This window comes from Grammomys surdaster, unplaced genomic scaffold (assembly GCF_004785775.1).
Source record: "Grammomys surdaster isolate TR1022 unplaced genomic scaffold, NIH_TR_1.0 126133, whole genome shotgun sequence".
Taxonomy (NCBI): Eukaryota; Metazoa; Chordata; class Mammalia; order Rodentia; family Muridae; genus Grammomys; species Grammomys surdaster.
The window spans coordinates 1664066-1677976 of NW_021620941.1; the positions used below are offsets into that span (position 1 = coordinate 1664066).

Below are 13911 nucleotides of genomic sequence, written 5' to 3' on the forward strand. Positions count from 1 at the left end.
GGCCACGTGCACTCATAGGTACATGCCCACACACAGATGCATAATGAAAAAATTAAGTATTTTGACTACAGAAAGAATCCCAGAGCTTGAAGCCAAACCCCACAGGGCAAGAGTGAGGAAGGGGTAGATGACCCTAGGCCAGCCACCCTGAAGCTCACAGCTGGATCCACTTGTAGGACAGCACTTGAAGAAGAGATGGGAGTGGGTATGCCCCAAGGTGGAGCAGGCAGAACACCCACCTGTGGGCGAGCAGATGATTATGGGAGAAATTCTATCCAGACACAGGATCCAGTTTCCCAGCAGCCTTTAGATGGAGGTGGAAGTGTACTGTATCTCCAGGCCCACAAGGGGCTCAAGACACCACTAGTATGACACTGGAAACTTCTGTTCCTCAGGTCCCCTCCTCAATGCCTGCATCACAATGGTTGCCGGGCTCCCGGTCCCACCACATTCTGACCTCCTGTCTGGCAGCCTGCTACTGCCCCACTGAGAGCCGCAGACAAGAAGCACACCACAGCTTCGACATCCCTTGGGAGGGCTCTTCTGGCTGCTGGCCAGCTGGGCCTGAGTAACTGAGTAACTAACTGGTCTCAGCTGACATTGTTTCACTGAGGCAACCTCATATGAATCTGTGGCATACAGGACAAGGAACAAATGTTAAATGTCTCTCTTGCCTCCTTGCCCTGGCGGCCCACCATCTTACCTGGAGCGGAGCCCAGGACAGCAGCTCTCTCTGATCCCCTCAGCAGCCTGCCTCCTCTGTCACACAGTCACCCTTTGTTAGGCCCTGCTCCCAAGGGTATCTTATCTGCGGTAACAGGCTGTAATTTCCTCTCTGGAGTCAGGGACCCTTCACCTCCTGTCTAACTAAACAGGCCTTGTGCTAAGAGGCCAGCAGCTATTTATACAACCTACCAAACTCTACCTAGAAGGATGTTTTCCTGCCCTCAGGCCCTGGGTCCCAGGGTTGACTTCTGGTCCCAGACTGGCTCTTTCCTTATAGCAGCCCTTCCCCTTCCTCTTCAGACTCCTTACCATCATTAACTTCTTTCAACTTGTCAGAATTCCTCCTCGAAGGCATGGTACCCTCCCCACCCAGGATCCAAGCTGCCTGAGGGCAGTATCTGACTACTGGCATTCTCAGAGACAAAGGTCTTGCCCAACATCACATACATCTATCCAGTCTGGACCCTATCCCAAAGGCTACAGGATGGTCTTTAGGATATTCCCAACTGGAAGAGGGGCACAAGCAGAAAATTCAGACTCAAGACACAGAACACTGGCTGGAGAGATGGTTAAGAGTACCAACTGCTCTTCCAGAGGTCCTGGGTTCAATTCCCAGCAACCACATGGTGGCTCACAACCATCTGTAATAGGATCTGATGCCCTCTTCTGGTGTGTCTGAAGACAGCAATGGTGTACTCATATACATAAAATAAATCTTAAAAAAAAGATACAGAACACTAAGCTGGGGCTTAAGTGTGTTTATTTCTGTATAAATCATTACAAAACCAGATCTGGGGCTGTCACTGACCCCCCATTACCTCAGTGTGCAAGGGCTCACTGCTGGCCAGTCTCCCCCAACCCCCAGTCCACAGCCTCTTTCTGGAAGCCTTTCCCTTACAGGCTGTGGAAGAATGGGGGTTACCGACACCCCACCCAGTTCTGCCATTAATAAAGTGCTTAAGCGAGGGACAGAACCCAGGCCCCATCACCAAACTTGGGGGAAGATACTTCTCCCCAAAGCCCTCAGGATCTCCAGACAAAGACTTCAGGAAGTCCTGGTGTGACTGGGATAGCCCTTCCTCAGCCCCAGAGGCTCCTGTGGGCAGCAGGGAACACTCTCCTGCTGGAGGGTAGGAAGAGGTGCCTGGCCTTTCTAGAGCCAGGGTAATGGCAGCTGGACTAAGGGGCTAGGAAAACAGCTTCAGGTTTGCCCCATTTCTGTCAGAGCTCCCCAACCATGGGGGCACTTGCACAGAAATACCCCAAAGTTTCTAGAAGGAGGCAGGGTAGGGTACCCCAGACTCCCCATCCCCAGGGAGCTGAATCCTCCATGAGGAATGGTAGCTGAGGAATTTACACTTAAGTATAACAGAGAGTGAGGGTCTCTGTCTGCACACAGAGCTATGATGTCATCACAGCACACCATACAGACAAGAGGGCCTGCCCAAGGTCACTCAGGAAGAAACCAGGAACTGGACACCACCTCCTACCTCCTTCCTAAACCTCCCTACCATTCGGAGAACTCCACAAATTCTCCGGCCTGGCCTCCTGGCAGCTCCTCCCCCATACAGTATCTCTGATTCTGGCAACTGTGGGGCAACACTAAGTCTCCAGATCCTTAGGACAGGACCTCATTGTCCCAGCTAAGGAGGGAGTGATTTGGGGGCCCATTCCTGAGGCTCTGAAGCAAAGCCTTATGGGAAAAGACATGTTCTACGCTTCAGACTGACTCAGAAAGACCCCTATACCCTGATAGACTACGCTCAGACCCTGACTAGACAAGAAAGACCCCCTGACACCCGATTAAACCATACAGAATTCCAAATCCCTGATTGGCCAAGAGACAACCCCAGCCCGATTGGCTGGAGGAAAAAAACCCTCATCAAAGCCCTGATTTGATTGGCTGGGAAATACTCCAGCCAGCCTAAACTGGCTGGAAGACGGCCATGGTCAAACGGCTGGGGCCAGAGCCACTTCGCTAGTTATCTGTCCAAGGTCCGTGGACAGGATGCCTAGGTCCAGGAAGGGTGGGAGAAGGTGATACCGTAGAGCTGGGCCCAGGATGAGAAGACCCTCTTCTCAGTGATGAAGCGGTGGTGATTGCCCTTTCGGCTATGCTCGTTCTGGATGTAGGTGACACACTCGTCGGGCCCCTTGGGTTCATAGTAGTGGTATGGCATGCGCTGTAGGCGGGGCCGCTGGCTGGGCATAGCAAACGGGGAGTCAGGGACAGAAGGGCAAGTGGAGGCCTGTAAAGGGTCTTTTCTACCCCTCACCTGGTCCACAGCCTTAGTGGAGTCAATCTCTGCCCTTCCCTGAGCCTCATTTTCCCCATCTATAAATAAATATATAGGTATATTGTGTGTGTGTGTGTGTGTGTAGATTAGGTTTGTGGAACCATCCAGCTTCTTTCAAACAAAATGTAACCTTTTTCTTTTCCCTACAAAATAGTGGGGGCTGGGGGTGAGGCAGTGGTTAAGAGCTGTGGGCTGGGAAGCCTAGTACTCCTGACAGTTTCTGAGACCTTAGGGTCCCTCATTAAATACCCTTTTCAATTCGTTTGCACTCAGGAAATAGGGAGGATGGTACTCTAGCATTGTGTGAAGCCTAATGAGGCAGGAGGTGATGCTGGGTACATGGTCAGCACTCAGCAGAACATGGCTAGCACTCCATGGTTTTCCATTGAGTCATTACCAACAAACTCAAGACTCGGCTTGGAGTGGAAGGCCCTGGAGCAGCTCCAAGAAGTCCGCTTCTGCATGAACACCATACCACAGAGGTCCTCAGAGGTACCTCAGCAGTGTCTCCAAAGAGCCCAGCTCCACCCTGTAGTCAGGAACTAGACACAGTCCCCAGTGGGCACTGGCCAGGAGAGCTCACCTGCAGTAGTCCGGAGGGACCATGCCATACACGTGCACATGGTCACACAGTTCCACCGCAATCACCATGGTAAACCAGCCGGTGCTCAACCAGGAATGGGACTTTTCCCTGGAGGCAGAGAGGAGTCACAATGAAGGGACACACATAGGATGGGGAGCAGGCAAGGAGGAACGGTCAACCCCATGGAGGTTCCAAGCTCTAACCACTGTCGGTCCAGGATCTGCCTTTCTATCAGACACCTGTGTACCACCCACTGTGGGGGCACTCGTGCCAACAAAGGGGAGGCGCACAATGGAAACAGGGAATGAACTCGAGAGGCTAATTAAACAGGGAGCCCGGGAGTAACCATGACCATAAAGCATGTTAGCAGCAGCTGTTCCTCCCCTGGGACCAAACTCTTTTGTGGCTACTAGTCAGAGAAGATGATTTGGAGAGAGCACAGGACAAGACATGAAGAACAGCCAAGACCCCGGGACTACAGCAGCCACCAGATACAGTGGCTTAGGACAAACTTGATATGTGTCTGAGCGGTACTATGTCAAGTACGCACTGAAGTCCTCGGGTAGCATGAAAAGCATGATGTTTCAGCTATGCTGTTTTAATATTGATTGCATCTTTCTAAAAAATATATGTATGTGTATATGTATGTACATCTGTGTGTGTACAAGCATATATTTGTTGTTTTATTTTATATTTTACTCATTTGTTTTCAGACAGGATCTCTCTCTGTAGCCCTGCCTGTCCTCTAAATTTTATACATATATATTCATGCCTTGTGTATGTCTGTGTGCATACACCACGCAGTGCTCACAGAGGCCAGCAGACTGCATCAGATCACCTGGAACTGGAGTTATAGGTGGCTGTGAGCAGCCTGTCCTGATGTGGGGGCTGGGAACCCAACTCGGGTCTTCTGGAAGAGTACAGGTGCCCCTAACCACTGAACCACATCTCCACCCCTTACACCTTAAATTGAAAATGGTTTGCATGTATTTGACGGAAATTGGCTCTTCGAAACATTTTCAAGGAAATGACACTTCTGACAAGCCTGTCAAGGAAAACAGGAATGATCGGAGTCGCCAGCGACAGGAATAAAAGAAATGCCTGCATTCCCTATGGATGGTGAAGGAGGTTCCACAGACAACCACACATATCAATCTGACATTCTACATGAGACGGACCGACTCCTTCAAACCCATGAACCCAAGATGAAGGAGGCTGCCTGCACATTCTACAACGGAAACATTAACAGTGCTGAACCAGCAATCCTGGAGCCTGGGGATGCAGCTCTAATGGTAGAATGTGTGCTTAGAATTCTTTGGGCCCTGACTCCCACCCCTAGAACTAAAAACTAAAACAACTAAACTAAACATCTTCTGAAAAGGAACACTTCAGGGCCAGACAGTTTCACCAGCAAACTCTACCCAAGACTTAAAGAGAAACGAGTTCTGCACAATCTCACCCACAAAACAGAAGCACTTTTCAATGTGTGACCCCGATATTCAAACCTAGAAAGAACAACTACAGCAAAACCAGCTGAGGTGAAAACCCTAGTCAGTTCAGTGGGCAGAAGAAAGGAAGAGGCAGAGATTGGGAAGAAAGAAAGGAAACTGTATATGCATAGAACATGTCTACTAATGTGTGGAAAACATTACAAAGAATCTACAAAAATCTAGAACTAGTGAGTTTAACAGTCAAGAAACAAAAACTAGTCATTTTTTACAAAATACACACTAGAAATAGACTGCGGGGGGGGGGGGCTCGGTGGGTGACACACTTACTGTGCAAATGCCAGGTCATCACACCCCTAGCACCCGCCTAAATCCCAGGTAGGCACGGTGCCCATCTGTAACTCAAGTGCCCAGTGTAGGGATACAGGGATACCTAAAGAGAACTGGCTTGCTAGCCTAGCCAGATTAGAGAGCTCTGGGTTCAAGGGAGAGCATCTACCTCAGATAATAAAACAGAGAGTGATCCAGGAAAACATCTGATCTCAACCCGGGGACTCTACACACATGTGTAGACATCTGCATGCATACACACTGGGGCACCCCATCAACACAGAGGAACACATAGGAAAAATAAACTAACAATGAATAACTGAGAGCTAAAAACAAAAATTAAAAAGTATCACTTGTAATAGCTACAAATCGTTAAAAACAATTAGGTATAAAGGAATCTGGGGAGATGGCTCAGTGGTTAAGAGCACATACTGCTCTTCCAGAGAACCTGGGCTCACTTCCCAGCACCTATATGATAGCTCACAGCTTCCTGGAACTCCGATTCCAGGAGGCAGAACACCTTTTCTGACCTCCTCAGGCACTGGGTACACATGTGGTGCAGAGAGACATGCAGGCAAAAGCCTCATACACATTATTGACATAGCTACCATAAAACTGTGAATTACATGTGGCCCACATTGTATTAATATAGGAGGGACGACTAGGCTTCTAGAATTGAGTCAGAGAAGATCATGTTAGGAAAGTTGTTTCCTCAGAACAGAGCATGCTGGAAGCACCTGTGTGCTTAAAGCAAGGCATGCTGGGAATAGTCTAGAGTCTAGACGCTAAAAAAAAAAAAAGTGCCGCATTATGGGAAGTACCCGGGGCCATGACCTCATTGGGGTCAAATGACCTCACAGGGGTCACAGATGGGATATCCTGCATATCAGATGTTTCCATTACGATTCATGACAGTAGGAAAGTTACAGTTATGAAGTACCAACAAAAATAATTTTATGGCTGTGGGTGTCACTACAACACAAGGAACTCTATGTGTTAAAGGCTGCAGCATTAGGAAGGCTGAGAACCACAGACTTAGAAAATGCTTGGGCCGGGCGGTGGTGGCGCACGCCTTTAATCCCAGCACTCAAGAGGCAGAGGCAGGCGGATTTCTGTTCTGAGTTCGAGGCCAGCCTGGTTTACAGAGTGAGTTCCAGGACAGGGACAGCCCGGGATACACAGAGAGACCCTGTCTCGAAAAACCAAAAAAAAAAAAAAAAAAGAAGAAAAAGAAAAAAAAAGAAAAATGCTTGGAACGGATTTAACACACAGTATTCTGGGAGCCCCTGTTCCCTCGGAGTGGAGCATGCTGGGAAAAAGCCAGGGGTGGGGGTGTGTGCTGAGGCCATGGCCAACACCCTGAAAATGACCCACATTAAGAGCTGAAGAGAGCTGGGGAACCTGACCAGAGGGTGGCAAGAGGTGACTACAGCCTCAACAGTGCATGCTGGGAGCATCAGGCCAGGGATGACCGCAGTGGGCAGGCTGGAGGCTGGTACCTGTCCTTGCCCGTCTCACCCCGGAAGAGGTCGTCAAACTGCTGCATGCGGGCGGGAGAGACGGCGTAGGCTTCCATGTTAGGGAACGCGAGGCCCGCCCGCTGGATGACGCGCAGGAGGCTGCCCTGGGGCTTCTGCATCTTGTTTGGGGGGCCCCAGAAGATGAATACAGTTTCAGGGGTCCGGTTGACAAATTCCTGGGGCTTCCGCAGCACACGGAACACACTGGAATGGGCTACTACCCGGAAGGTGGTTTTGTTGCCGACGTCGGCTGAGTAGCCAGTGGTGGGAGCATCGTTCATGCGGATGGTGCACTCTGCCCGCTCAATCTCAGGGCCCAGTTTGGTACCCAGCAGGTGGCTGGAGCTGGTGATGATCACACACTGGTTGCACCGGGACGGCAGCGTCTGTGAGGCAAGGAGGGACACTATCAGGGACACTCTATGCAGGGTCCTGTGCACTACACATCGAGGCCGGGGACCACTACAATCTTTCAAAACACATTCATTTAGGTTCTGCCGATATTCCTAACTAGTTAGGGACAGAGCTAGGGTCACACATGTATATGTGCCGTCCAGGCAGCAGCAGAGGCCTAGAGGTCCCACCCCTTCTTGAGGCAGTTTATGGATGCTGGGGGAGTGGCTGAAGATGAAAAGGTAAGGAAGGAGTGAGGGTAATCGAACTACATCAGGATGGGGAGGGGAGGGAACCGGGAGGGACTGGGAGAGAGGAAGCAGGAGAAGCTGAGATCAAGCTATAAATAAATAACTTTAAAAAAAAAAAACGAAAACCATTACATAATATATGCTAATAAAACTAAAAAAAAAAAAAACAAGAAAGAAGCTTAAGTTGGGGAAACAGCATAATACACACTAGGAAAAAACATGGGGTGGGAGGGACGATCAGCTAGGAAGAGCTGGGCTTCTTTAGAACAGTCTTTAGAGTCACATCTGAAGAACAAATTACCACTTAGGGAACACTGTTCCAGGCCAGAGGACCAGCAAGCACAAAGATACAGGTAGTGCACTGAGGAACAGAAGACAGACTGGCTAGAACCCAGCTGTGTGCAGAGAACGCTTCCCCCAAATGCACTAGGCCATTCTCCATCGCCCCCAACAAGCTCCAACCCCTGGAGACACAGCTCCCCTAACTCGTCTCCCAGTCATCAGGCTGGGAGAAGTGAAAGCCAGACTCAGAATTCATTACCTTCAAACCACCTATATCACAAAAGCCAGAAGTGTAACGCAGAAGACGAATTTTGTTTTGATTTTTGTTTTGAGACAGGGAATTTGTGTAGCCCTGGCTATCTGGAACTTATTCATAGACCAGGCTGGCCTCAAACTCACAAAGATCTGCCTACCTCTGCCCCCTGAGTGCTGGGATTAAAGTCATGCGCCACAATGCCCAGCCAGAAGATATTTTTTAATTTTCAAAATTACATTTGTGCATGTTCACGTGTGTTTGGGGGGTGGCATGCCACAACACACGCATGCAGAGGTCAGCAGGGAAGCTTGCTGGAGTCAGTCTTTTCTTTCCACTATGTAGATTCCAGAAATGGAGCTAACTCAGGTCACTAGACTTGGCAACAAGCTCCTTTACCTACTAAGCTATCTCACTGGACCAAGATATTAAACTTTTTAACACTAAGGGTAGGACCCTAGGGAGAACTAAGGCCTACTATAGAACACTTGTCCAAGATCCCACCCTGAGCAAAGGGCCATGATCTTAATTCATGGGCCTCATCCGTCCTCTCCTCTAGGAGGCACAGGGGTATTGGAAAGAAGGGTTGGGAGGTGGGACCTCTCAGCAGTCAGGGAACAACCCCCAGGAGCTGCTCTACCTTGTTGCCAAGGATAGGGAAGTAGGCATTGGAGAAACTCCACTTCCTGAGGTTGACTGGCCGGCGGGTGCGGCCCCGCAGGGAGCCGTAGTGGAAGACCTCGTTGGCACTGTTGGAGCTGTAGAGGATGAGGATGGTGATGAGGGCAAAGAGGATCACAAACACTGCTGAGCGCTGCTCCTGAGAAGGGAAGAGGCCATTGAGGGTCCAGGCTCACACACAACAGGCTCAGTGCCCCACCTGCTCACAGCCCACCATGCCCCAAGACCAACTGAATTCAGGTACTGCATCTATACCTGGCATTCACCCTTACCATGTTCTGTTTTATTCGGAGTCCAAAGGATTGAGCCTAGGGCTCCAAGTATACAAGACAATTAACCTCTGAACTATCTTTCCAGTCCAGTTATGACGCTTGCAAACTGCTGCCCCTTCCGGTTAGACCTGTAGTTGAGTACTGGAGCTGGGTTGGCCTCGATCCCAGGCCCCTGGCTGAGGCCCACAGAGCAGAAGGTTCTCAAAAAGAGAGCCCGACATGGTGTTGCACACTTACCACCCCCAGGGCTCTGGAGGCTGAGGCCTGAGGATTGCTGCAAATTTGCCGGTAGTCTGGGCTACAGGACGCAGTAAATGAGTGTTTTGAGAAGGCTTTGCTGGACTGAATTGGGAGACAAGGTTCCCTTGGGGATACCTAGACACAGGTCAGGAGAGAAACATCCAAATGCAAGCTCAGGTCTTCCCCTAATAGTAACAGCTGCCTCCACACACCTTTGGGCTCAGTAGATTCAACAAAGAACCATCAACAGTGTGGTCAGGCCTACAACGGTTGTACAGTACTGAACATCTATAGGCTTCCTATCTTGTTATTAGTTCCTCATTTTGTGACCTATTTATTTATTTTGAGAAAGCGTCTCACACAGCCCAGGCCACCTCCAACTCACTGTGTAATAGCTGGCTCTGAGCTACTGGTCCTCTGGCCCCGCCTCCCAGGTGCTGGGTGACAAGTAGGTGCCCCTACATCAGCAGTTACTGCTGCACACACTGGGTTAGGCACTACAGGTTATCTAGAGGCAGTAAGCTATGGACAGGATGCTGTGCATGGGTTAACTTAGCAGTGATTAAGGCATCCTATAAGAACTTGAGATTAAATCCTTGGATTTCTGTTTCCTCGGAGATCCTGGAAGCAGCCTCTTATAAACATGAAGGAATTTGTCGCTTCTCACTCCATGTGTTTTGCCTGCTTGGTGAAAATGGATCTGGGCTCTTTTAAGTATTTTCCCTCGCCAAAGCATTTTACGATTTCTTGGTAGAGGGCGCTGGAGAGACACTGAAGGAATAAATTCCAACAATCTGGGCAGGACCCCTAAATCCCTTTGAGGGCCTAAGACCTCCAGGTTATGGGGACCACAGTTCTCCAGGGCATTCAACTACAGCTAGCACCCAGAAGCTATAAGTTCTCCCTTGAAAAGCGTGTAGTAGAAGGTGAGTGGGCTACAGCTGTGCCGTCTCCCTCTGGGCTTGTGGCTCCGCCCATGGGGCGGGGCCTACGCCTGGTCCTTAACAGTTGCATTCTGATCAACCCACTCACTACAAATAGAAACATTAGAAGGGAGAAAGGGCATCCTTTCACATGCAGCCTGCCCAGCTGAGCAAAAACTGCACGACAGAGTGTGTCAATTGTCTCCTCTCAGCGGGAGCAGCTCACTGGAAGCTGCCGGCCTTGGTCTCCAGTATCACTAGAATATCATAATCAAAACCTCAAATTTCAACGTTTAGGTCCCACTAAATGCTTTTAGCATTTCTGCATCACCAGAATTCTGAAAGTCCAAGTCTAGGAGCTGGGGGTGTGGACAGTTTGTTAAGAGCACTCAACTAGCAAGCCGGAAGCCCTGGTTTTAATTCCCAGCATTACATAAACCAGGCGCAGGAGAAGAGGCTTCACGTCCCAGCACTCAGAAGGTGGAGGCAGAAGGATCAAGAGGAGTTCTAGGTGATCCTAGGTTACAGTGAGGCCAGCCTGGGATCTACCAGACTTATCACATGCATAACTTTTTCTGAGTCTAACAATGACAAATTAAGAAAGCTCCCTGTTTCCCTTTGCTTGTTTGTTTTTTTGAGGTAAGTCTCTCTACTTAGCCCTGGCTGTCCTGAAATTCGTTATGTAGATTAGGCTGGCCTGGAACTCCCAGAGATCCACTTGTCTCAGCCTCCCGAGTGCTGGTATTAAAGGCTTGAGTGCTGGGATTAAAGGTTTGCATCACCGTGCCCAGCTGGCTCACCACCATTTCTTAAGCATTCCAGTCCCTATTGCTCCATGCCCCACTGCCGTTGAAAATTCTGTACTGAACTATCTCTGTCAAAGGACTGTGCTGTCCCTTCTAGACTTATGCTAACACAAGCACCTCACACTCTGTCGAGAAGCCTGAGGAAAGGTGTTTGGGGATCAAACACATAGTAGGTGCTCAGAAAACAGGAATAGATGCATACTGGGGATTCAGGTACTCTTGACTTTGAACATGACCATTCCCCAAGGCTCATCTCCCACCCCGTTCCCTGCACAGCACTCCAGAGACCCGTTCACAGCAGTGCTTTCCCACTGATACGGAAATCAAGCTTTAGGACATCAGAGGGGACCTTGGGCCCAGAGAGGCGAGAGAGCAACTCAGTGGCTGAAGCAAGAGTTTGAGCCCAGACCTTCTGGGTACTGACTCTCCCGTGTGGGCTGGAGTGAAGACTCCATAACCAGGGCAGGTTAAAAGGAGTCCATTTCACAGACCGTTGCGCAAGTAGCCCAAACTGGGGTGAGAAACGAAGGGACTTACTTTGTTGCTACTCATTTCTCTCCGGCGTCTGCTGAAGGGTAGAGGCCAGCGTCCTGCAGGTGGCCCGGGGGGCAAGGTTGTGGGGTCACACCTGCAAGCCACCAGAAAGGGTTATGGCCGGAGGCCCTCCCCTGGACGCGGCTGGATCTCAGGTCGTGCCTCTACCCAACGGCTCTCCCAAAGTTTAAGGCTCCAGCAGGGTTGCTTCCGTTTTGTCCTGGTTCCCACTCACACTTCAAGCACGGATAGTTCAAAAGTTTTCTAGGTCCGGACTCCCTCCTCAGACCTCTGAATCCTATAGCTAAGTGAATTCGGTCATTGGCCAATGTGATCCTGGGGTCAAGGGCACAGCCATGATTCTCAGACGTGGACAAGCCTTCCTGCCTCTGCCCAGCTGTGTGCCTCACTCCATGACCCTCCCTCTCCTCCCGCCACTGGGCTTAGCCCCTTCTACACTTCAGGCCCGGACCTGTAAGCGGGCCACAAGCGGGCATCCAGCCCACCTCCTCTGGCAGCTACAGTCCAAAACGCAAAAAAGGATGGCGTAGAGAGGAAGAAAACTGGGCCTGGATCCTCGGAGGGGATCCCCAGATCAGAGCGCTCCCCGGGGAGCCTCTCGGCTCCTGTCACTATCTCCGCCCCCTGACCTAGCTGCTGTTTACTCCTACTCCAGGAATAGCTAGAAACCTCCAGGCCAGAGTGCCACACACTCACCCCGCTCCTGATTGGCCAGGCCTGGCCTCCCCATCGCCAAGCACGACCCCGCCCCGTGGCGGCTCCCACTTCATCCCCAGGCTTCAAGGTTCTCCTGGGCCATCCCAGTATCTCCAGTAACAGAGACCCCAGACTTCTGCCTGTCCCCACCGGGAAGTTCAGGAAACAGGCTTACTGGAAGGGAGGCGTGGCTTGTTCTTGGATTCAAACCGTTAGGGCAGAAGACAGGAGGCCAGATCCTGAATCCTAGAGTCGCTCCCATTAACCCTGCCACCTCCAGCATTCAAAGCGCCCCGGGGTCTGGCCACGGCTCCCAGACGGACCTCGGTCTTACTACCCTGTCTTGCACATGCCCCGTGCTCCAGACACTTGGAACATTCCAGGTCCCAGGTCCACGCCCCACTTTCCCACCTTTGCCTGAGCAGTGCCCTCAGCCAGGACTACGGTCCCCCTGGTCAGCCCCGTCACGGTCCTGCTCTGAGAACGCCATGGTCAGAACAGCATATCAGGTGCCAGTGCGAATGTCGGATCCACACTTACTGGCTGGGGGGCCTCGAGCAAGCCATGTGACCTCTCTGAGCCTCAGTTTCCTCATCTGTGAAACGGGAATAAGAACCGGTAACTCCTGGGGTGACTGGAAAGATGCATGCAGTTGTGACAAGAGGCGTCGAGGGCTTGAAAGTACTATATCAGAAATCCTAAGCCTTAGGGGTTACTCCGTTCAATGCCCGCCCCTGCACAAGTCTGTCCCAGAAAAATCCTCCTCCCCTTGACCCCGAGCTAGGGACTTCCCTCATATTACGAAACGTGCTCCGGAGCTACGAAAAGCATCGCCGGCCTACACACTCCTCAAGGCAACGCCTGGTAGGTGCTCTTGCTCCCCATTTCACAGATGAGGAGACTGAGGGAACAGAGAGGCAACGCGCCTCTCAGGGCGCAGGAGCAAGCGGGGGAGGGGGGAACCCTGTAGCGTTTGTTTACAGGGGGAGAGCCTGCAGGGTCTCCCGGGAGGGTCCCCCTCTAGCCGGTGCGTGTGCCAGACATCTAGTTCGGCACGGAGTGGACAGGCCTGGTGGGTAGCTGCTGACTCCGCTGGGGAGGTGGCAGCCCTGGAACCTAGACTCAGCCCGGAGGCTGGACCTGCGGAAGCTGAGCTCTGGGCTGAGGGCCGCACCCTGAGCTCGCTCTGGGGCTTTTCCAGGTGCCGGGAGCAGGGTGCCCCCAAGGTCCTCGTGGGAGGCACAGCCCCACGCCCCATCTTCTGCTGCTGCACCCTGGGGTCGAGCATCCTGACCCCGGCTCTGCAGGGGAGGGGTGAGGGGTCGCGGCAGGGTCCCCACATCTCCAACACGAGAGGCCCAAAGAACCCCGCAAGCTTCTAGATCTCGGGGTACAGTTAGCTGGGAGAGTGGGTCTCGGGGAACCCTGGGACTCCCCCCTTCTCAGCGGCTCCCCAGTCCCGAGGCGCAAGCACAAGCCCCCTCCCGGTGTCCTGCCTGCCCCCGCGCAGCACCCGCTCACCTCCGCCGGGGAGCGCCCGGCCCCCCGCGGCCCCCGCACCCCGTCACATGGCGCCGGGAGCCCAGAACCGGGGTCCGCGCTGCTCTGGCCGCCCAGGCCCCGCTGCAGCTCCGGCCCGCCGGGTCCTAGCGCCG

General features: G+C 51.9%; 1 protein-coding gene across 9 annotated transcripts; it reads right to left on the reverse strand.

Annotated features, from left to right (window-relative positions):
* Positions 1-1469: 1469 nt before the first annotated feature.
* Positions 1470-13911, reverse strand: St6galnac6 (ST6 N-acetylgalactosaminide alpha-2,6-sialyltransferase 6). Of its 9 annotated transcripts, none has more exons than XM_028757037.1 (7): positions 13778-13911; positions 12797-12851; positions 11543-11633; positions 8724-8903; positions 6884-7290; positions 3607-3714; positions 1470-2924 (listed from the first exon to the last, which is right to left on the reverse strand). In XM_028757037.1, exons 2-7 carry the CDS (start codon positions 12820-12822, stop codon positions 2705-2707), a joined length of 1032 nt encoding a protein of 343 aa, XP_028612870.1. In that variant the 5' UTR covers positions 12823-12851; positions 13778-13911; the 3' UTR covers positions 1470-2704. The 9 variants fall into 9 exon arrangements, with proteins under 9 accessions (XP_028612870.1, XP_028612872.1, XP_028612873.1 ...); XM_028757039.1 differs by having other exon boundaries at positions 1470-2928; XM_028757040.1 differs by having other exon boundaries at positions 1470-2928; positions 12668-12851; positions 13778-13904.

Excerpts from the sequence above, each read along its gene's own strand:
- St6galnac6 (XM_028757032.1), bottom strand. The coding sequence starts at position 12,330 with ATGAAGTGGGAGCCGCCACGGGGCGGGGTCGTGCTTGGCGATGGGGAG. Across the intron at positions 11,634-12,256 it reads CCTGGCCAATCAGGAGCGGG|GTGTGACCCCACAACCTTGC; the intron begins GTGAGTGTGTGG and ends GGTGGCTTGCAG. Across the intron at positions 9,412-11,542 it reads GAGAAATGAGTAGCAACAAA|GTATCCCCAAGGGAACCTTG; the intron begins GTAAGTCCCTTC and ends ACCTGTGTCTAG.